Genomic DNA, 23,781 nt, shown 5'->3' with positions numbered 1-23,781 from the left:
AGATATAATGGCAAATGTCCAGCAAACACTCATTTCATATACACCCCTAATCTTTGCCAATGCCGTTAATAAAATTAAATAAATTCCACCTTTCTTCATGCCAATTTTTAAACCATAGAGCCAGTACACACCTCATACTATACCAACTGATCAGAGTTGCAGCCTCAGACTGTAACACCTTCACATAAAAAAAAACATTACAAATGAGGACACAGTGGCACAAGGCAAGCGACTAACTGGCTAACAGCAGGACCAGTTCACGCTGCTCTCTAAAACCATGGTAACAGGCTTTTGTAAAAATAATCTCTTGGGTAAGTTTCTGGTCTCCTGACTCTTTCATTGTTTTTGTCACTGATCCATGTGGCCCCCGAGGCAGGGCTTAGAGGGTACAGTGTCACAGCCTCTTTTTGAATTCCTCTTTATGAGGAATAATCTAAATATTTCTGAAAATGTCATGTATGAATATCATTTCTTTACAATGGAGGTAGGTCTGGCTCATAATTTTTCTGAAGGTTTTAGTTAACGTTGTCGAGCTAACATACAAAGAAATAAATCATAATAATAATAATAATAATAATAATAATAATTATTATTATTAAGGGCTATACACTTTTTTCCATTTAGATGGAGCTGAACTCTCAGGAGAAATATCTTGCTCTGAAAATCTAAATAAAACACATGAGCAGAGAAACAGAGTCCTGGTCAACAAAAGCCAGAACTGCTCCTCCAAAAAGGTCCTTACTACCTTAAGAGAAATTTCCAGCTACAGCAACTTTTTTATTAATTAGTGCTGAGACTTTGCCACAAATGCTGCAGTATTCATATGCCCTTAAAGGCATACAGTATGAGCAGAGAAAACAAAGACAGATTGTACATTACATTTTCTAGCCCGTAGGTTCTTAAAACTTTTTTTTTTAAGCTTTGAACTAAATTAAAATTTCAGGTCAGTGTAGGATATAGGCTCATTAAAAGATGTTGACAATGTTTGAATGTTAAAAGCCACAAGGAGAGGGTTCAGGATTCATTTAAGGTCCCAAACCAAGGCCCAAAAACTCCTTAATCTAGGCCATATTATTACATTTGAACAATGCCAACGTCTGTGAGAAAGAACAGAAAAACTTCTCTTTCCCAAGGGATGAAAAGAAAAGTGACATATTCCTTAAGGGGGTAATATATAAAAAGAGATTATGGGTGGATAATATGGATAATATATGGATGGGGTTTGCAAAAAGTTAATTGTTAATGTGCTTCCTAGTCCTAAAGGCAAGTTAAAACCTTTACCTTTGAATTTTGCTTGAGCTGCAATATTCTGTCTGAGAGAATGGCTTACAAGTGACTGCAACTCACTACAGAATAAGAACATTTACAGGCAATTTAAGACACAAAATCCAAGATACTGACGGTCATAGACTTTTATTGCGCAGTGCTTTTTGGCTACTTGAAAGGAAATTACTATATATGCATTGTTTAATAAGTAAAATACATTTTAAAAGGATAGAGTTCCATAAATACGGGGGAATTTTTAAAACACTGTATAGACTACAAATGCTGTCTGTTACTTGCCTGGACTGAATATGTTGGTTTGCCACACTTATCTGTGCTATCAGTTTACTGCTACTAATTACACAAGATAAATCTGTCACATCAGACTCTTTGATTACTGCATCATATAAAAATCAGACACAAAACAAAAACTCTTCTCTGCAGCTTCTTACCTTGTCCTTGTCTTCTACCAGATCACTGAGTATATCATCAGGGTCCAGAATCCCCCCATCACAGTATTCAACATGGTGAGTTCGAACCCGAAAATCTCCTTCCTAGAAACAGACAACACAGCAATTTTAAATAAAGAATTTGTAAATAAATCCAAAACCAGAAGATCACATTCCCAACTCCATTTAAACAGCTGGGCCCATTTCAGTGCATGGATCCAGCTGCAAAGCTGCATGGGTCCAGTAACTTGGGGCATTTCATTCCCATAAGTACAAGTTGAATCAAACCAGGCTACATACATGAGAATCTCTCTGGTTACCATGTATGTAGCCGTCTCTTGTTAAATGCTCTTCTCTCTCTTATTTCTGCCCTCTCCTTTGTTGCTTGCCACACATCTTTCACATCGTTCCCTAGGTGCCTTGTACAGATTACAACCCTCGCCTGGCCTATTCTCTCTCCCTCCTCAGCCCCTTTTCTCCACCAGGTTGGGCCTGTGATTAATGACACCATCACTGTACTGGACAGCTGACTACACAGAGCTGGTTGTTGAACAACATACTGCAACAACAGCACACTAGCGCACACGCTCATATAAAAACCACACACAGCCGACAGAAAGGTACAAGTCAAAACATACAAGGTGCTGCTCCATTAAATCACTCTTTCAGGGTCAGGTGCATGGAAGAGACAAGGCACTGTGTGTCCCTGGGTGTCACTGTGAAGGCTCGGTCACAGAGAGCATGTTCTGAATGTTCAGTTCACAGAATAATTAAATTCACTTCTATCAAAGTTTATCAATCCAGAATAACTGGAAAAGACAAATGCAACATTTAGTTATGGCTCACTGGTTCTGATTTGAACATATAACGTTACAAGTATCTCAGGTATTCCTTCAACTTTACCAAATGGATGGAAATGCCACAGAATAGGTGGTGTTAGCTCAGTGTCACAGCTGTTTTATAGGCAAACCCTGCAGATACTTAGTTACCATATTTTATTACCAAGTCATCTGACATGATGTAGTTTTTATGTGGTACCTGAGTAAAACTTACACTAAACATACATTTGTACATACATGTAATATACAGCATGTGTTTTGTTACTTCGAATAAAGCATTATCCAAAGTTAAAAATAACCAAAGTTCACACAAAACATATTGTGTTTCTAATATGCCAGAAAGAGAGCGTTTTCAATGGCTATTCAACAACAACTTTTACACAAAACTCTGAAAGTGTGGCTGTTTATAGTGTTGTGTTGTTTCTTACTTCTTCTCCCATTCTACTTAAATGTATTGTTTGGCTCAAAAACACTAACCCGGTTAAAACCCAAACCCACACCTAATATTTGCGATAGATCTTATTGCATTAACAATTTTTTTTTAAATAACTTCTTTGCTAAGTGTTTGCCTTCCGTGCGCAGTTCTAATCAATATTTGGAAACACAATATCTTAAGGACAAAATATGTGAAATTATTTTAAAATCCCTGGGAACAATTTAAGTGTAAAAATTGATGCATTATTTAGCATGTTTTCTGCCATTGCCTGTGGCTACTACATTTTGCATCTACAAAATGTAGATGGATTGATGATTAGTCAATCATCAACTCATCCCCACAAAACCAGGGACTCCCTTCACAAACAGCTTTTCTATGCATAAAATTTTTAAAAGTCATTCTTTAAATATTTACTTGCTTATTCACATGTAAGGAAACCAAAGCCAAGCCACATCTGGTCAGCATCTCCATTAAAACTCAAACATTGTCTTCCAGTAAAAAATAAGATGCAGACAGATGAAACGTACCAGTACAATTTACACAAAACCATATGCTGTTCTTTGCATTTCACTGCATTCATTGTGCATTTCAGAAACACTGTACATGGAACAAAATTAATAGGCTACTTATCAAATTACAGAAAAACCAAAACATCATTGACACATCAATAACATGATGCTTTCAGGGACCACTTTCCAGCTAATATATCAAAACAGAGGAATTTCTATTCTTTGCCATGTTGACATGTGAAAACAGTATGGGTTTATGGGCAATCAATGGATCTTATTAATAATGTAGTAAAGCATCAACTTTTACTACATAAAACAAAAATATTTAAACTGCAAAAATAATTTGCAGTTCATGTCATACGTACAATCAAACCTACCATCAAACCATGTGCATGTAATAGGTACAATAGTGGATAGTGCCTGTTTATCTAAGAAAACAAGAACTTTATCAAAGCATGAGCAGTGTAAAGACCAACTGCTTAAACCAGGAGACATTAATTAGTCAATCAATGATGAAAATGTTCACTGTAGCCCACACACTGATCAAGCCAAACAATCTGCATTTGTTGCAAAGGTGCATAAAATGTCTAAGATCTGATTGCTGCTAAACTGACAACAGACACATTCAGGTGACTTCTTGAAAAATAAGGCATTTAATTTATGCATTTACGATAGATGGTAGCATACACAGACCAGCACTCTACAGCTACCACTGCTATGCATTAGCGCTGCCAATCGACACAAAAACCAGTAATGGTGGAAGGTATTTATATTGCACCAACACCCTCAGTCCTTTGGTGGCCTGCTGCTGTTTTTAGGTCATCAACAACTGCTAACCTTTTATTTCTTGCCACAGAAAACAAAATAAAATTAATAAATCTATGACGTTTTGGAGAGATAAGAGCAAACTGATCATCTGATAATATTTTAGTCAGAAATACTTTCTCTCAAAATGTGGCAGGGACACCTACTTATAATAAAATCTAAGATAAGAGTTGTAAACACCCTGATCTAATCCCAAAATCAAGAGGATTAAACTCAACATTTGATTTTCTCAGGTAACTCGGGGCATTTCATTCCCATTACAAGTACAAGAAGTTGAATCAAACCAAAGCGAAGACAGTATTCAGAACATTCAGTGTTGTCGGGTATGTGGTAACTCCCTACATCTACCACATTTGTTATCTCTGAACAGTAAGCTTTCCCAGTCCCTTAGTTGACATCAGAGCTTGGTCAAAGCTGGACCTGCAAAGACATGCATATTTTACAGCTCATTTTCAGGTTAAATTACATGCAAATCTTTGCACATATTTCAGGGATTTATTCATGTTTTCTTTTTGTTTATTCATCAATAAATGACTTCTGTTTGTTGAATGAACAGAAAATGCAGTAACAAAGCTCTTTTCTGAAAAAATAAAAAATGCTTTGGCAACCACAATCATCATGTTAACCACAGATTTCACATTAAAAGACAGTCACAGTCTGATTCTTCAATAACTAATCAGCACAGCTGAAAAGTTTATTTACAGCTCATAAAAATCACAGATAAACTTAAGATGGATTAGTCGGTTTAAACTGCAGTTTAGAAGGTCAGATAGCGTTGGAAACTCCCCCTCCCCAACACCTTTTTGGCACTGTGCATTTGAAAGTAAAAAGGGTCTCCATTTAAATTACCTATACGAGTATTTGATTTTTAACATGGCCAGAAAACACAGGTTTGAAAGTAATTCAGAGATAACTCAACCAATAAGGACAACTTGACTAAAGGTTCATTTGAAAGAACATCTGTCCATCGTACGTAACACAAGTCAACAGAACGAAATGCAGCAGGTAAATCAGCACATTCCTGTCATCTGTCTGCAAACAGGGGCACGCGTGGCCTCCCTGCCTCTCCCACATTCTTGGAGATAATTACCTGCGCTTTGGCATCTAGCCAGGATGTTATACAGTTTTAACAGCTTGTCTGACTACGCTTCATCAGAGTTACTCCCCTTGCTAATGAAACTGCAGGATACACACATGTAATGGGCTCCTTTCATATATAATAACCTTACAATGGATACTATGCAAAAAAAAAAAAAAGCATTGATTTGAACGGTTTAAATCTGATCCAAAAATCCATCCAGTTTCACAGTTTTACAGTTTTCTTATTTTGGTTAAAAAATTATGAGTGCTAAGAAATTAAATGTTACCCATAAATTTAGTTGTTGTTGTTTTTTTGTGGGTTTTTTTTTAGATTTGATCCTCATTCAAACAGTATTGCTAGTTTTTCTACGATTGTTTTATGGGACATTGCTTAGCCACAATCCACAACAAGGTCTTTAAGGTCTTTAATAAGACCTTAAGTAGAAACTGAAAAGACATTTGTTGTGCTTTCATGTTTCTCATAACTTGATATACATGAGAGATATGTTGCCTATATTTCTTTTCATTCATTTGGGCTTTATTTATATAGCACCAGCTCACAACAAACTCTCATATCTCATGGCACTTTACAGATATAATCAATTCAAGCCAATTCATTGTGATCCAATAAAAACAAAACCACATTAGTCCAATTTATAACTGTGTTCATACAAGCAAGCTCATGAAAAATTACCCAGCCAAACAAGGGCTCAACAACAGCGCAACTCACATGTCTAACCAGACAAATATAAATAATGAGGAATTGGACAATCACAAATGAAATATAAACAAGCAGTTTAGAAGAAACTTAAACAGACTCAGCTGACCTGCAGTACCTACGGTAACGTCAACTTGCTCCTTGTCTGCAAAGACGTATTGTAAAGTGGATGCTGGCTTATGGCTAATCAAACACATCAATTATAATAAAACAGCTGCAGAGGTGATTGTTAAGGCCAATTTCCACCGGGTCTGTGTGTACCACCTTCCGGCTGCGCCGTGGGCTCTGGAGCTAATCGCAGCCATTTTAGTCAGTGGTTTGGCTCACAGCCCAGGAGCGCGTCAGAAGCGTCTCGCCACAGCTCTCAGTGCAAATTTGCGTTTGCTGAACTATATAAACATTACGTCGTTAATCGGTTAAGGGGTCTCAGTGGTTTGTTTTTTTGTTTTTATTTTTTCCCGTCATGGATGACAGTTATCCTTAAAGTGGAGAATCACAAGATTCTTCAACTATCCTGTATGACTCCCGTATATTCCTCCTCCCGGTGTATGTTGACGCGCCACGGAGGTCGGAACGAAACCGCAGCACACATGGACCTGGTGGAAATTGGCCTTTAGGTTTCATGTCATGACCTCAGCCATACAATTTGGCATGGCAGTTTAAAAATTCCTCTTTCGCTCAGTGAATCATTTTAAATCTAAACTAAGGAGGACTAGTTTAATTTTTATTTAAAGACTTGTAAATTAGCAGGAACATAGCAGAGCAAGGATGTGAAAGCAGTGTTACTTAGATTTAACAGTGCAACAAAACTAAGCTATTAAAAGATTTTGATCAACTATTACAATCTATATATCAATCAAAATAATCAGAATTCTCATTTAGGACATAATTGTGCAGCCCAACCACTGGGGGGTAACAATGTTGCCCATTACACACCCTTTCTCTCAGTTGCAATTCACAAAATGCATGTACCTGATGCAAGCAGTGTTTGATGAACACACCAAGAAATGTGCATCAATTAAGAAACACAGAGGAAGCCATTCTTGTTCCTCTAGCCTGCTTGCTCTGGATCCTCAGGGCTGACGTTGCCTATGTTGATATATGTCGAACATGTCTGCGTGAGTCTATCAGAGAGACGCTGCAACACAGCAGCTTACAGCTTTATACAGATGTGCCAGAGGAGACTGAACTGTGATCGGCAGAACAAAAATTCCCTTGTTGTGTAATGTTTCTGTGCATTCTTCTTGCTTCTGCACTACTTCCTATGTTGACTGAAGAATATTAAATATTACTGTGAATGTGTGTGGAAATTTTCCCATCATGAGTCCTGAATTTCCAGGACTGTTTGATATTAAACCCAATACACATTCACTCTGCCAGATCACAATAAATGCTTCAATGTTCCTAATGTAGATCAAAGCTTAAAAACAAAACCATTATATTTAAATAATAAAAACTTTCATTAATCATGCCATTTTTATTTAATTTTACATTTTTTTGCACAACTACTGTTGTATGATATAAAAATACCTTAATTACTGCAAGCTCCTCAACTATCAGTGGAATGATCAGGGAGATTTATTAAATGATCTGATCATCATCCATACATTACTTACTTATCAACTGTTTATTTTGGGGCTCATTCTCGACACGCATCCCACAGCCCTTATCTCTGCGATTTCATCTCCATGCAGATTGCCAGCAGTTACAAGATTTAGTTCAGATCGGGTGATGAAACGTTGGGACTCATGATGACTTGTTTTGTCTTTTCAATTTATTGGAGCATCCTGAAATCAGTTTTATCCTTAAACTTAAGAAACTTATAAAATTAATTTTAATGTTTTCTATCTCCGACCTTTCTCTCAAGCCCTAAGCTGTTTACATCATATGATCTAATGTGACTTTTGCATCTTACATACACAGTGTAAAATGTATAACTTTTATGGCATTTGCTTGGTGCCCCCGAGTTGGCAAGTTACAAAGTCTTTAGGCGCATTCCAACAGAGAAGTTCTAAGAACGCAGTTCTAGTAACGGTCCTAGTTCTAAGAACTACCTTCTCCAGGGGAACTGTTTCATGTTGCATTCACACATGAGTTGGGGGCAGTAGCGGGACCGATGTGACGCATACGTCTGCGACAGTGACGTGCGCCACATAACAACAAAACAAAACCCGCTAAAAACAAAACAACACGGCAAGCTAAAATGGAGAACGAAGAGATCGTAGTGTTCATGCTCTGCTTGATGGAGATGTTACTGATGGACAATACAACCAGGCGTCTCACGTCGAGGCTGGAAGGCTCCTGAAAGTCAGAAGATGAAGAATCCAGCGGCAGGAGATACGCCGCAGACAAAGGAGACGACGTGTAAGTTTAATTTATTAAACATGAGCCGATTGTATATGTGTCTTATTAGTAAACATTTCAGACGGTTTTCTACTGTCTGTGTTGAGCAAATTACAATAAGTAAATATTTCAGACGGCGGGTTTATTGTAACTCGTGTTCTGTGTTTCAGACGTTGCTGCAGCTCATTGAACAACACTCTTCACCACCCGGCTGGTCCGGAGCAAAGCTGATAACTAGTGGGAAAAGGTTGTTCTCAATTTTACCAATGAGCAGTGGATAGAGAATTTCTGTATGTCCATGGAGACATTTCAATACATCTGTGGCCGCCTGAAGCAGCACTGGAGAGGATGGACACAACCACCTGCTGCAGATACTGAAGGAGATGGAGAACAGCCTGGATGTTTTACCTCCTGCCTTCCAGCTAATCACAACACACCTCTTCATAATAAGCATCATGTTCTGGAAGTTCGACAGACAGAACATGCATGTATACATGATGTACACATTTAAAGAGAAAATGTTCCATAGAAAATGCATAATTTCATTTTTTTTGTGTGTGTGTGTGTGTGTGTTATGTGCAAAATAAAGATTTCATCATCTGCTATTAAGCTTTGTGTGTTTTATGGACTCATCAGTAGAAAGGTGGAGGAGTAATCCGTCACTGAAGGGTTGGTTGTGACTGAGTTATGGTTTAGAATTATGAGGACATAGTCACACAGATTTAGCGTAGATGAAGGTAAACATATAAAAATGGTGGTGAAATGTTTACAGGTGTGTAATTTGTGTCAGATCTTGGTTAAACATGATAAACTTCGCTCTGTGATATGAAGCATATTATAAAGTTGATAAACTAATGTAATTTAAACCCAGGGATAAGACTTAAAATGTAGCGGCCAAAGATGGATTATTTAATATTTCATAGCTGTGATAAGTTAATAAAAACTCAATATTTTTATTAGCTAATATTTTATAGATGTGGCCAAAGCACATCTAACAGACACAAACTGAAAACTTCAGACTCTTTACAAAGTCATTTATTTTTTTTATAGTGAATACAGCGGAGCAAAAATGACTGTTTACATGTGTGTATATGCTGCATATCACACTGGCTTTTCCTGCCGCACGCAGGAGTCATTTGCTGCGGCGTTGCCCGAGTAAACATGTCGGTGATACAAGCTGTCGAATTTACTGTTTGTTCGGTTCGTCCCGCTCCGGTTGTCGTGGTCCTTAATTTATTTGTAGTCTTGTGTGAGTTTTCTACGTGCGCTGCTTCGCGTTATCCCGCATTCTCTGACTGAGAGCTGATAGTCAGGAATATTTTTATATTTCGCTGCGAACCTTCAAAACCTCTCAGAAAATCCTCTGTGGCATAGACTAGTGATGCGCGGGCCGCCTCCTAACCCGCCGCGGGACCCGCGGGTTACCCGCGGGTCGGGTTGGGGCGGGTCAAAGAATTTTCGCTTCACTGCGGGGCGGGTTGGTGTGGTTTACTATTCTGAAATATTTAGTTCTATCTATTAATTTTATTTTTTGTCAAACTGAAAGTAAAGACCTTAATCAGTGTCTACATTTCGTTACTATAATATGTAAGACAAAATATTTATCAATTATTTAAACACAGGTCACGTTTTGTAACGTAATGTCCACGTAGGCGCGTAGTAGGCTACGCAGGCTACGTGCAGAAAGCGCCAAGCAGATAAGCAACAAAAGATGGAAGAAGAAGTGTTGAATAACATTCGTTCGGGAGTTTACGTCCTTAAAAAGAAGAAAGAGGGTCAAATGGCTAAATCACAGGTTTGGGACAGGTTCAACGAGGTAATCAGTGCAGACAACAGCAGCAGCATTGGCTATGTGCTTTATAACACTTAAACGCTTTAAAACACTTTATTTATTTGCCTATTTATGTTTATAGGCTTAACGTTCAAATGAAAATACATTTTGTGTTGCCAGTTTCCAGTGCCAATTTAGGAGACCATATGTACCTTTCTCAGACTAAATAAAAGCCTTCGTCAATATCATAACATGTGTTTTAATGGGGCGGGTCGGGGCGGGTCGGGTCGGGTCGGGTTAAAAAAATAGAAGCGGAGGTGCGGGGCGGTTTGGTGCGGTACAATTTTTTTAAAAGAGCGGGACCCGCGGGTCGGAAAAAAACCCGACCCGCGCATCACTAGCATAGACGGTCAGAAGAGCTTCGACCTCCTCGTCGGTCCATTTATCGCTTGCTCTGTTGTTGTTTATGTCTGTATGTGCAACCGTGTTTTTTAAATGTGGTGGGGACACAAAATGCGGAAATCTGGCAAGGGGTGTAGCTACCAGTCACAGAACACCTACGTCATGAGGGTTCCTATAGCACCCCGTTTAGACCCTGCCTCGGAGCAGGAGCTAAAATGGTTATAGGAACTGGGGGCTTTGGTCCCTAGTTCCTATATGTCGGAATGTGCGAAAAAACGGCCTGGTTCCTGAAAAGGTTATAGGAACTGCAAAAGGTTCCTACAGTCGGAAAGAGCCTAATGTCAGTTCACCCAAAGTTGGAAAAACTGTTACGACACCATGTAACAGATTAGTTGAACAATACTGCATTAAAGGAAGGAGAACCGGATGTTATTAGCTAAATGGTAGAGTAGCTACCTAGAAAGGCTGGTTAATCTGATGTTCATTCTACAGTAAGATAAGAATACAAATATTAAGAGAAAAATAAGCACATGCTGGGCTTCTCATTCAGGCCCCTTAGCTGTTTTAGGATGAGCTGTAAAGAATAGACATGAAGCAATGAAGGTTAGGGCACCTGTATGAATTGTGTTCATTTTCAAGGTTTAATGTGTTTTCCAGAACGTTCTGTTTACTGTTAAATGTTTTCAAATTTGGCAACTAACCACTTGTCATATTTAAAAAACCTTAGAACTTCTTCAATTTTTATAAAACTGGTAAAAAGGGAGTATTCATTTAACCTAAAACTGGAGACATTCATGCAGACAGCAAACACTGGCCTGTTTGGCCTAACGTAATTAGAAGAAGCTGATAACTTCCCGGTGACTCCCTATGAAACCAGCCTCTGCATTTTTTAACTCCCCTCTCTTTTTCTCTCTTCCTCTTCCCTCTGTTATCTGACCCATCTTTCTTTTTTACATTCTTCGTTTGGTCTGATTTAAACAAATAGCAAAGTCATTTCCTCACAGCCAGTTCTCAACAAGTACCTCACATATTACTTTTTGTGAAATGTTTTCCTTGATACACCATAATATTTGCTTTTCCTCTACCTTCATCTATCATGACTGATAGCTCTGCATTACACTGCTGCCATCAACAAGGTCCATTTTTCTTTCTATTAAAAACAAAAAAACAAATATAGGTTCACTTTTTTCTCTGATTAATGTAATAATGACAAATACGGACACTTCTGTATTTCTAACTCTGCAGTATATTTTCTAACCCATACCCTTATGATAAAGTGAACATGTCTGCAGGAAGGGATTTCTATTAAGAAATACACTTTCTGATTCAAATCAGTCTCCATCTGAGCCTTTTGTTTCCCTCTTAAAAATATCCCTCACCTATAAAAATAACAAAGGGATCCAATCTGAAACAGAATCAAATGAAAACTTTGTGGTAACATTGTTTTCAAGTTTTGAAAAGCAATGCAGAAAGCTTAGTGGTAAATAATCTAAAACTCGCTATATAAGATCCTATCACATTGGTTTGCTTCCCTAATTTATTCCATTGTTATCATTTTATCCTGGCCAACTCGAAAATACAATCTGATACCGTCTGTAAGGTGTGGCAGGACGCTGCAGTTTTCACATAGTTATTGTGCAGCTAATATGCATTTCAGAGCAGAATTAATCAACTGCTACACATTCCCCAAATAAATTAAATTCCTTAACATCAAGACTTTTACTCCATGATTAAAGATGCACAAGTCTGATTGTACAAGTCCAGATCAGATGGAAAAACTATCAACAGAAAAAAATACTTTGTTTCCCCATACTTACTTTTGTCTCAGAGTATATATTTCTATTAAACTATATCTTTACAGCTTAGCATGAGCTATGCATCTGCCCAAAAGTAAACTAAAGATTATATAAAAAGGTGGTAAAGCAAGAGTTCAGTTTTATCTAAAAAGGACTTTAAATTAGTTTAGATTACAAACTCTAATGCAGTACTACACTATACTTTAATTTATCATTGATACAAATATCAAATCTCTTGTTAAAATTTTGACCAAAAGTACTTTTTACTTTTAAGGTTTATTTGAAGTAGCAGAAGAGAGTTTCAGTTCTGGGTCTTTGTATTTCCACTGAGTTCTAAGGTGCTCAGCAGATGAATGAAATTACATTGGTGTCTTTGTCGTCAACAGAGCAGCCAAAGCACAAAACATGCTTCAGTTGCATTCATTCAAACCCTGTTAATGTACATTTCTCTCTGGCTATCCTGTCTGCATTGGGTTTTTATACTACGTTTCATAAATACATCTAATTTCTAACTCTGAGAAGGAAAAAAATGCTCTTGAAAACTCAGTTTAAGGCAGATTCTGAAGGATCCCAACTCTTCTTAGTGCCATTGAAACTTTACCGCCTGTGCTAAGCCTTAGCTCCTCTTTAGCTCAGCTGTGGGAATCTTACAAAGTAGCTGATACATGGGACTGTCGTCGTCGGTTAGCTGCAGCAGGTGCACACAGAAGCAGGAGATAGTAAAATGTTTTTATACAAGCAGCATACTCCTTAAGTAGGATGAAGCAGATGGGGGGGAGGGGAAATGAGAGAGACAGACAGAAAGCAAGCCGTCTCTGATAATTTAAAAATATGCTTTGACAAACGCTGGAGGGAAAGATTAGAGAGACTGGACTGCTCTACAACACACACATATGCATACTGGTTTTCTAATCCTGAAACACATTAACAGTCATAATTACACAGCTACAACAGATTAGTGTTGCAGAAAACCTACTGGGTGACATCAAGAGGGTGAGAAAAATACAAACGGAAGATGAAGTGAAAACGGGATGACATGAAGCAATTAAGGAGAAAACAAATTCACCATTCCAGGAAGGATAAGATGGGGAGGAGAAAGAACTGTTGTAGGTAGTAGTCAAGGATTGTTGAGTGAGGGACGTCAAGAAAACTTAACTGAAACAAAACAAAAATATTTCTAAAGCCAAAAAAAGCAAGTAGAAAGACCAAAGTGTTACACATGGCGGTCACATCATCTCGACCAAGACATCCTCATTAAGCTGTTGCTGTTCCTGTTCAGTTATTCACACAGATGAAACTAAAACACCTCAGTGCCACATCAGTGTGTGTTTACACACAGTGAGCTGGTACTACAAAATCTACTGAGTCACAATAAAGCTGATAAACAAGAGCACAGTGTTCTGCCATTGTGGAGGATGAATCACCGGCCGGTAAAACAGGACATAAAAAGTTGCAGAGAAAGAAGGAAATACATTCAATACGTTTCACCACCTGGATCACCAGCAGCTTTTTATGCTACAGTAAAAAGTTCGTAGAAGAAACACATTTAATTCCAGATAAAATGTCTTATTTATTTTCACTTAAACAACAGCTATTCTGCTAAAGGACAGCTGGAAGTCAAAGCTAGTGGATGCATTTCCTGTGTTTCTAAATTCTCTACTCAGGTTGAAAAGAAATGTTCAAAACCATTTTTAAAACATGGTTTACAAAAAGAAGACTCCCACATCCAGGCCTTTGCCATCCAAGAGAAATCCAGAGTTAATATCTAGGATTTGTTTATTCTTTACACAGGAGGAGAGATTTAGCTGGAATCAGACTTGTTAGTAAATAAATAAAACTAATAGACATATAAGGAATGGTCAGGTGATTTTACACATAGTGCTGGGAAATTTATTTATGCATAATAACCATCATAACTGTAAAATCATAATTATTTCTTTGACAATAATCGTAACAAGAGAACCTGTTATCGTGACATCCCTAATTTTCAATACTCTCTATGCAGCACATGGGACAGGGTTCACAAACACATGTTTAAACATTAAAATCTTCTTAACCCCACAGCTAGTCTGTTTATTTACTCAAAAAATTGTCCGTACTAATGTAGCACCAGTTATTTGCAGATGGAGGCAGAGCTTTGGCAGTGAAAGTAGAAAGCAGAGGCTCTAAGTTTGGCTATAATTCACTACCAGCAATGGAAATGCTTTGGTGGAAAAATCCTCCTGTACACATCAGTCTGGTTCTGTGACTAACCTGTTGCCACACATAAGAGGCATTTCAACGAAGGTGCACAATTCCCGTCTTAAACAATAAAGCCTGAAATTTGTTGCAGGATTAGAGGTACTACACACAATTCAACAGAATCCACAAATGTATAACTTTACATCAATAATGAAGTTTATTGTATCTTGTCAGCTAACAGAGATGGAGGTACCGAACTCTGAAAAAAAAAAAAAAAAAAACACAAAGCACAGCAGACTAACTCCCTTTAAATCATGCTTATTTCCACTGGACATGGCTGTGAGCAGTTGCTATGTCTCCCTGTAACATACAGACAGGTTTAATCAATGTGAGAATTACGATGCCATCAGACTGGGTCTTTCAGAGGTGCAGCCTTGTAGCAAGCAGGCTAAAAAATGCTTTGTTTCACTGCATTTTTCATTTACTACTCACACTATATAACCTTTACAGGTAAATTTAATTTGACCTTCTCTAAACTTCTGAATGCACATGTACATCTCTTCAAAGTTTAGGTACTTACTGCACAACATGCTGTCCTTTAATAAGTTGATTAAGCACAAAAAATAAAATTAAATAAAGAAGTATCTGAACCATTAAAGGTTCTGGTTCAATGATGGCTTGTATTTAAACAGTCCTCTTCATTATACTGTTCATATTTTGACATCATAAAAGACCAAGACGATGCCTAACACATGGCATCTTATAGAGACGTGTGGTATACCGTCCATGTTTGGTTTTCTTTAAATAAATTGTGGATGACAAAGGAATTACCATGGCATGATTCTACCTAAATGTCCTACATGCATATTAATATCAGTGTAGCAGGAACCTTTATATTTTCTGTAAATTTCTCCCAAAAATTGAATATCCCCATCTTTTTGTGTAGTGTTTTGTAGTGTATATGCGTTATTGATGTAAATCAGCTTTTCGCCTGTCCTTTGCTACTTATCATCTTTGGCACTTCAGTCCAGGTTGATATATTCCAGCCAACTCTCATCCAATCAGTATATCACCAACATGCAGCATCATGTCTGAGGGCTACACATTGTTAAGAGTTGGAAGACTACAAACCTGTTGGCCTATACTGAAAATACCCAGAATACCTCATTCTGTGAGGGCTAAGAGCTATAAAGGGATGAAGGGTGATATAACTCCACAAAAGGTATAAAATAGAGTGAGGAGAGGGAGAGTGATTCTGTGGTGCTAAATTACTTCAGACCTGATTTCACAATATGTAATCTAAGCAACAAAATGTCATCACAGGCATCCCTCCAAATGTTTATACATACCCCTAATGTAATGGAGGTAAGGGAGGAATTTGCCAGGCTTTTGAAAATTAATTTCAGGCCCTGAATGTTCCATGTGGAAAAGGCTTCAATTTCTTAATAGAAATTAAGATCTAAAATGTTTCCATTATTGAGTCAGACCCAAAGTTGAACTAAACATAAACCTTTTCCAAACAACACTATGACCTGTAAAAGAACCAAGCAAAAGCACAAATGAAACACTTCTAGTTCCCACACTCAAAGTGGAAGTTAGTTTGTCAAGCCTGAATGATAACAGGGACATGCAAACTAAATGCCACAATAAGCCCTTGTTGAAGCAGTGTAGTACATTGTAAACAGACTGATCAATAATGGTTGACTGTTAACACTTTAAGTGCAGTTAAGCATTTGCTGTGAAATTGTAAAAATGTTCACATAATGTACATTTTCCTTATATATCCATAACTACCTACAAATCCTGTTTGAAACTATAACAGTCTAATGTTGACTGTGCATCTCTACTGTACTTAGAACTGAGCCATCTCATACAGAAGGAGGAAGTTTTCAATGAGGAAGAATGTTCACATGAAAGGGAAACAAAGGTATGTGCATAGCAGTGAGGAACGTGAAGAGATCTACTGTGTGAAAGGTAAGAATGATCAGCTGTGTGCTTGATATATGCATACATGAAACCAGATTGAAAGGCAAAAGGAATACAGAGAGCAAGAAAAACAAGGTGGTGAGAAAAAAAAATTGGGCATCTCTGACCACCACACGCACACATACAAACACAGCTTTGAAACAGGCTCCTTCAATCAAAACCGAGGTTATCTATCCACATAGCTCCTGTGCTTTTTGAATAATGGACCCAATATGAAGCAAGTCACTGAGATGATTTGGTTGTGTGATGGGGGTCATGGGGTTCCTGCCCTGAGAGCAGTGCAGGGAATCAACAGCAGTCATAAAGGAATCACAAGACAGAGTCATTTGCATTTTACACTCACAACCAAATTGGAAATGACTCGTATCTGCTCCTGTCTGGACCATCCCAGTTCATATCAGATATGCCTTTAATTTTTTATACAGCAATTATGGAAAACTGAACCTCAGTGGCTTTGTCTAATTTCCCAAGACTTTGGGGTATGAAAATCATATGGTTCTTTCATGATGTAAAAATGATAAAGCTTTGAATTATTTTTTTATAACTTTAGGGACAACCTTAAATGTTGTGAAAGTGTTATCTCATAAAAACTTATCTTGCCTCTCTGTCATTCTGGAGCTCATAAAAATCTCAAAATATTATTACTAAACTTATTCATGCAATGAATAATGTGTCTAACTGAAGGCTAAAAAGGCCTGTGCTCATTTTCTTAGTCACACCAGTCTATGAAATGCAATCCTACAAGTCAGCTGTCACTGAGACTGAAGTATTTCAAGGAATTAGCTGAACTAAAAGAGATTTGTTAGAAAGTGTATCCTCTCAAAAGGAGAATCTCTAAGTGCTTATTGTGACTGCAGGTGTTTATCAAACTTCTGATAAGTTACCTGTTCCAGGAGTTTCCTGTATCTCTGCGTAGCTTGCTGAATGAGGTCCCTCACAGTCCATCCCTCCTTGCAAGGCACCACCACACCAGTCTGTCCAAACGTTACAGTCACCTTCATTATAGCACACTCCTCTTCATCCAAGATGTAGGCCCTCCAGATAGAGGTGATGAGCAATTATCATAACAATGGAAGAATGCTCTAAATTGCAGAGTGCACCACTGAATGACTTGATAAGCTGGAGATGTGATCAAACACAAAAAGCTACAAAAATGGCAGAAAAGAAGCTCTGATAATGAGTGGCTTGAACAGCTGCATCCGAGTGAAAATTACACCACTCTGACCTGATCCTTCAAAATGTCACGCAGATTTTCAAGTTGTCCAGTGTTATTGGTGCTCCACTGGTAAATGTCATGGTGATTCCACAGGCAGTAGTCAGCACATGCTGCTCAGATATTAATGTGTCTTGCAGTAGTCACCACGGTTGTCGCCTCTGCGCATCTCCTCAAGCCGAGGAGAAGATGCTGTTCAGTGGGGCGAAGTAAAAAGAAAGTTGCTTGGACCGTCAAAGTGCTGCAGTCTTTACAGGATGGAGCTCAACTGTGGCAGATAAAGAAGTGGTGTGTCGTGTCATTCCTCTTTGTGGCTGAACTAACTGATAAAAGTCACTTCGCAGATGCTAGCTGCCTGCTTCCACTTGGCTAAAAGTGATTAGCTCGTTACTGTAACCTGTCTCGTCTGTGTTAACAAGACGAAGATGAAAGCTTTCTCTTAGAAACATCTATCTGGACTCCACAGGCCTGGGACCACTCCGACGGAATGGGTTCCGTCTTATTTTAATCAACTTTCACCTCACGTTTAGCGAGCCGCTCCTGTGCTAGCTAACGTTAGCCACCTTAGCTGAACTTTGGAGGGAGGGATGCAGTCGTTCGGGCATCATTCCACAAGTTTTCCCCTCGCAAAGTTACCTCTTTTCCGAGCGGCTATGCGGATCTAATTCATCACCGGCAGCCAGTAAAAACGCGCTGATGTTATTTCAACATTCAATAAAAAATCCAATTAGAGCTGTAACAGTAAATTTACAACTTTACTGAGTTAAAAAAAAAAAAAAAAAGTTTTGGGATTCCTTCACAGCCGTCCGCTCCTGACCAGTTCCTGACCAGCTCCTCCGCCGCTTGTTGCTGTCACTTCTTAAAGGGGACGTGCTCCAGTTAGAGCTTCACTAACATGATGCGCCAAGTTACAGCTGGAGCTCAAACAGCGAGATATAAAACGATGTGAAGATATATAAATTCAGTAATGGGGAAACATTTCTAACGAGAAGACGCAGTGCATTTTACTGCACTATACTGCGTGAAGTTATAGTCTATTAAAATCGTTAAAGCTGTATGAATAACATTCTAAGTCACATAAGTGAAACAGCTGTAGAGGATTATAATCAGTCTTTCTGGTTAGCTAATTTCAGATTAATACATCTGGCAAATTGACATGTTTAATTCGAAAAAGTGGGGTTTAGTTTGTCGGTATCACTGTGGTTTCGCACAATGTGTCAACTATTCCCAGAAATCCAGAATACTGTTAACTCTGGTTCCATCCATATTTCTGTTGGAAGCATTTAAACCTCCAATTCTGGTAATTGTGTGGTAATTCTGGACTGCATGGTAGAGACCTATGGACCAGCACTCAAAGAAAGAACAGAGTTTGGTTCCTTTCTAAAATAAGGATACAATAGTTATAATTGTGAATAGTAGATATGCTGAATCTGTAGCAATTGCTTTACCTCAGGTACAGACCAAATATTTTGTTTTGAAAGGCCCACACTGTTCTCCTCATTCACCATTATTTTATTAATATTTGTTTAAGTTTACAGTTTTATTTATCAACTATTTTAACACAGTATTTATGAATGTGTGTGTGGATTTATGTATATATATATATATATATATATATATATATATATATACACTCATGGACAAAATTGTTGGTACCCTTCAGTTAATGAAAGAAAATATCACAATGGTCACAGAAATAACTTGAATCTCACAAAAGTAATAATAAATAAAAATTCTATAAAATTTAACCAATGAAAGTCAGACATTGCTTTTCAACCATGTTTCAACAGAATTATTTAAAAAAATAAACTCATGAAACAGGCCTGGACAAAAATGATGGTACCCCTACAAAAGACTGAAAATAATGTGACCAAAGGGACGTGTTAATCCAAGGTGTGTCCACTAATTAGCATTACAGGTGTCTACGATCTTGTAACCAGTCAATGGGCCTATATATAAGCTACAGGTAGTCACTGTGCTGTTTGGTGACATGGTGTGTACCACACTCAATATGGACCAGAGGAAGCAAAGGAAAGAGTTGTCTCAGGAGATTAGAAAGAAAATTATAGACAAGCATGTTAAAGGTAAAGGCTATAAGACCATCTCCAAGCAGCTTGATGTTCCTGTGACTACAGTTGCACATATTATTCAGAAATTTAAGATCCATGGGACTGTAGCCAACCTCCCTGGACGTGGCCGCAGGAGGAAAACTGATGACAAATCAAACAGACGGATAATACGAACGGTAACAAAAGAGCCCAGAAAAACTTCTAAAGAGAATAAAGGTCAACTTCAAGCTCAAGGAACATCAGTGTCAGATCGCACCATCCGTCGTCGTTTGAGCCAAAGTGGACTTAATGGGAGACGACCAAGGAGGACACCATTGTTGAAAACAAATCATAAAAAAGCCAAACTACATGTTGACAAGCCACAAAGCTTCTGGGAGAATGTCCTATGGACAGATGAGACACAAATGGAACTTTTTGCCAAGGCTCATCAGCTCTATGTTTACAGATGGAAAAATGAAGCATATGAAGAAAAGAACACCGTCCCTACTTTGAAACATGGAGGAGGCTCTGTTATGTTCTGGGGCTGCTTTGCTGCATCTGGCACAGGGTGTCTTGAATCTGTGCAGGTACAATGAAATCTCAAGACTATCAAGAGATTCTAGAGAGAAATGTGCTGGCCAGTGTCAGAAAGCTTGGTCTCAGTCGCAGGTTATGGGTCTTGCAACAGGACAATGACCCAAAACACAGCTAAAATCACCCAAGAATGGCTAAGAACGAAACATTGGACTATTCTAAAGTGGCCTTCTATGAGCCCTGACCTAAATCGTATTGAGCATCTTTGGGAGGAGCTGAAACATGCCGTCTGGAAAAAGCTTCCTTCAAACCTGAGACAACTGGAGCAGTTTGCTTATGAGGAGTGGACCAAAATACCTGCTGAGAGGTGCAGAAGTCTCACTGACAGTTACAGGAATTGTTTGATTGCAGTGATTGCCTCAAAAGGTTGTGCAACAAAATATTAAGTTAAGGGTACCATCATTTTTGTCCAGGCCTGTTTCATGAGTTTATTTTTTTAAATAATTCTGTTGAAACATGGTTGAAAAGCAGTGCCTGATTTTCATTGGTTAAATTTCATAGAATTTTTATTTATTATTACTTTTGTCAGATTCAAGTTATTTCTGTGACCATTGTGAGTTTTTCTTTCATTAACCAAAGGGTACCAACAATTTTGTCCACGTCTGTATATATCCAGGCAACATTCTGGGTTTAAATAGATAAAATTAAAATAATGAATGAACAAGAAACACCACTATTTTTTTTCTTTAATAAAATGAATGTACAAATCATTTAATGAAACGTTCTTATATTGTTATAATTGTCATTTATAGTTATAGGTCATATTTTAACTAAATTTTAAGGTTTAATAGTCTGTCACGGGGATAAAATTCTTAAATCTACATGAGTACTTTAGACTATAAGTGGATATTTTACAGATCTTGAAACCTAATCAAGCCATTGAACATCTTTAAGTGGTTGGCAGAATTTCAACATTTTAATGCTGAAGCTGTATTTACAAAACATCTTGGCTTTTCACTGTTTGGTTCATCTTCAAAGGGGAAATCCCTCCCTGTGAGGAGGAGTTAGACTTTGTAATTAGCAGCTGAAATGTATGCATGTGTATGACTGCTAATTCAGCTGGGCTAGGTTTAGTTTCTGGGTCACTGAATTCCATTGCTACTAATGAACCCCAGGGGAGAAGGAGCATTGTGGATGCAGGCATGTTCTCTTCTTTCTTTCCTTCTCTGATGAAAGTTTTTTTTAAAGTTAGAAGAACACTTGAATAATCATTTAGCAAATTCATTTTAAATTCACTCAGAAGTTGGGGGTAAGACGGAAAAATATCTTACTTTTTCTTTTTATTCAACACATGCTCAGTAATATATGTTTACAATAGGCTACTTATTTACAATATTTATTTATTTATTTGTGCTTATTACTTTTAGAGAAGTAACAAAATGTTACAATAAAAATAAATGAAAATAAACATATAAAAAGGCTGAAAGGAATTCGTTAGAATTAATTTTATGACTGGCTAAAGTGTTCACGTTATTTCTTTTATTACACCTATTCTTGTTTTTGTAGCAGTTAGTGTTAGAAGAATAGAATAGAATAGAATAGAATAGAATAGACATTTATATTGTACTGTCATAAAAATTCCAGTATGATACAAACAACAAATAAAAAATTTAAAGAAGCATATAGACAGACAGACAGATAGATAGATAGATAGATAGATAGATAGATAGATAGATAGATAGATAGATAGATACAGGCAGCAACAACAGTATTTTTGTAAGTGTTAGTTGTACTGCTTTACTGCTTTAGTAAATGTCATTATTTTCCCAGTCCTAAACTACAGGTTCTTACTTTGGTGTTGTTTCTTTCTTCTCACAGTTGTATTCAGACCCTGCACCTTGTTCCATAATTGCTCATTCCCTCTTCCTTACCCCATATGGCAAAACCCTAATCTCGGCAGCGTTCTGTCATGCCTCCTCTATTATGAACTGTTCGGAGCCACACTGAACATGCTAAGATGTGAATGCTCTCCTGCTGCGAGGCCAGGTGCATCCACTCTCTGACAAACAAGCCCATGTGGTAGAACATGCTCTACCTTAAAGGAAAAAATAAGAGGGAAAAACAAGGGCACAGTGGGAAAGAGGCCAGTGTTATGGGATGCTGTTGTAATGGATGCAGAATGGAAAGACACACATATCAATCTTTACAAGGTACACGGCAGCACATATCGGCTGTTGAAGTGCCTTTTTACATGGTCAATTATTTTTTGTCCTTCATTCATATTCTCCACCAACCCCTACTGCTGTGATATCACTAAATATAATGGTCAGTGTTCATGAGCCATCGTGTCACCAAATCATTCTCAGCAGCTACAGATCAATGCACCCACTGACAGTTTTCAAAGGTGAGGAGGAGACAGAAGCTTATCCAGCACAAGACAATAGCGTTGCATGCACATGTACACACAGTCACCCAATATTCAGGGCCTATATCTACACAGAGGATTGAGCATATTTACTGTGCTGTTACTGTGCTTTTACAGAGAATGACATTGCTGTTACCTAAAACAATTATTTTTAGTTACTGTGTCATGCAAAGACACTTTAACGCTGCTTCAGCTTAAATGTAGCTTCCCTCTGGGCGTCTTTGCTCCACCAATAGAGATAAGTCAGCCAGCAGCCACATCAGTCAGACATTGTCTGATTCCCTGAATTACCAGACAAAACCAGCCAGGGTCTGGTGTTTACTTAGTTAAATGAACTAATAAAGGAACCTCGAGGCTTCCATCTTTTAATGTTAGAACATTTAACCATCTCTTCATATTGATGCCACTTGATACTTCCAGGTCATTATTCCTAGCTAGGAATTTTACAAAGAAAAATGGCTTTTTGATTAGCCCTTTAGTATAAAATTAGAGTGAAAACTAAAATCTAAAGAAAATACAGAAACAAAGAATTTTTTCTTTCAAAAGTTAAATGGGAAGTAAAGTCAAAAACAGAAATACAAAGTCAAAACCAAAACAAAATAAGCCAGACTCATAGGCCATGACCATTTGTACAGATGAACTAGAAAAATAATTCTATCCTCACATCAGATTATCATGCAGTCAGTCTGTCAAGTGTGTTTAAACAGACCAGTAGCTTGTGTCCAGTATGTGTCTATGGTGTAGAATACATTATATAGAGAAATAATCTCACCATAGATGTATAAATTTGTACATGTTTTCCTCTGTCCACCACTATTCCTTCAACTTTTACATGGTGTAATGCAGGGATCCCAAACTCCAGTCCTCAAGGCTCACTGTCCTGCAGACTTTCAATGTCAATAGCAAACTTGTGCAGAGATCTGTTTAATTTGCAGGATATATATATATATATATATATATATA

General features: G+C 37.8%; 1 protein-coding gene across 4 annotated transcripts in view; it reads right to left on the bottom strand.

Annotated features, from left to right (window-relative positions):
• pard3bb (par-3 family cell polarity regulator beta b) overlaps nucleotides 1-18,766 on the bottom strand; it is a 259,283-nt gene extending 240,517 nt beyond the window's left edge. For 2 of the 4 annotated variants that reach the window (XM_042001254.1, XM_042001256.1), the window contains exons 1-2: nucleotides 17,483-18,764; nucleotides 1,716-1,817 (exon numbers count right to left, since the gene is read on the bottom strand). In XM_042001254.1, the coding sequence (XP_041857188.1) occupies nucleotides 1,716-1,817; nucleotides 17,483-17,599 (219 nt within the window). In that variant the 5' untranslated portion in view covers nucleotides 17,600-18,764. Of the gene's footprint in view, nucleotides 1-1,715; nucleotides 1,818-17,482 lie in introns of all 4 variants that reach the window. The other 2 variants (XM_042001255.1, XM_042001257.1) reach the window with 2 other exon arrangements.
• Nucleotides 18,767-23,781: the final 5,015 nt, after the last annotated feature.

This window comes from Melanotaenia boesemani, chromosome 12 (assembly GCF_017639745.1).
Source record: "Melanotaenia boesemani isolate fMelBoe1 chromosome 12, fMelBoe1.pri, whole genome shotgun sequence".
Taxonomy (NCBI): Eukaryota; Metazoa; Chordata; class Actinopteri; order Atheriniformes; family Melanotaeniidae; genus Melanotaenia; species Melanotaenia boesemani.
Note: the sequence above shows the minus strand (reverse complement) of the source record. Positions and strands in the feature narration are given on the sequence as shown.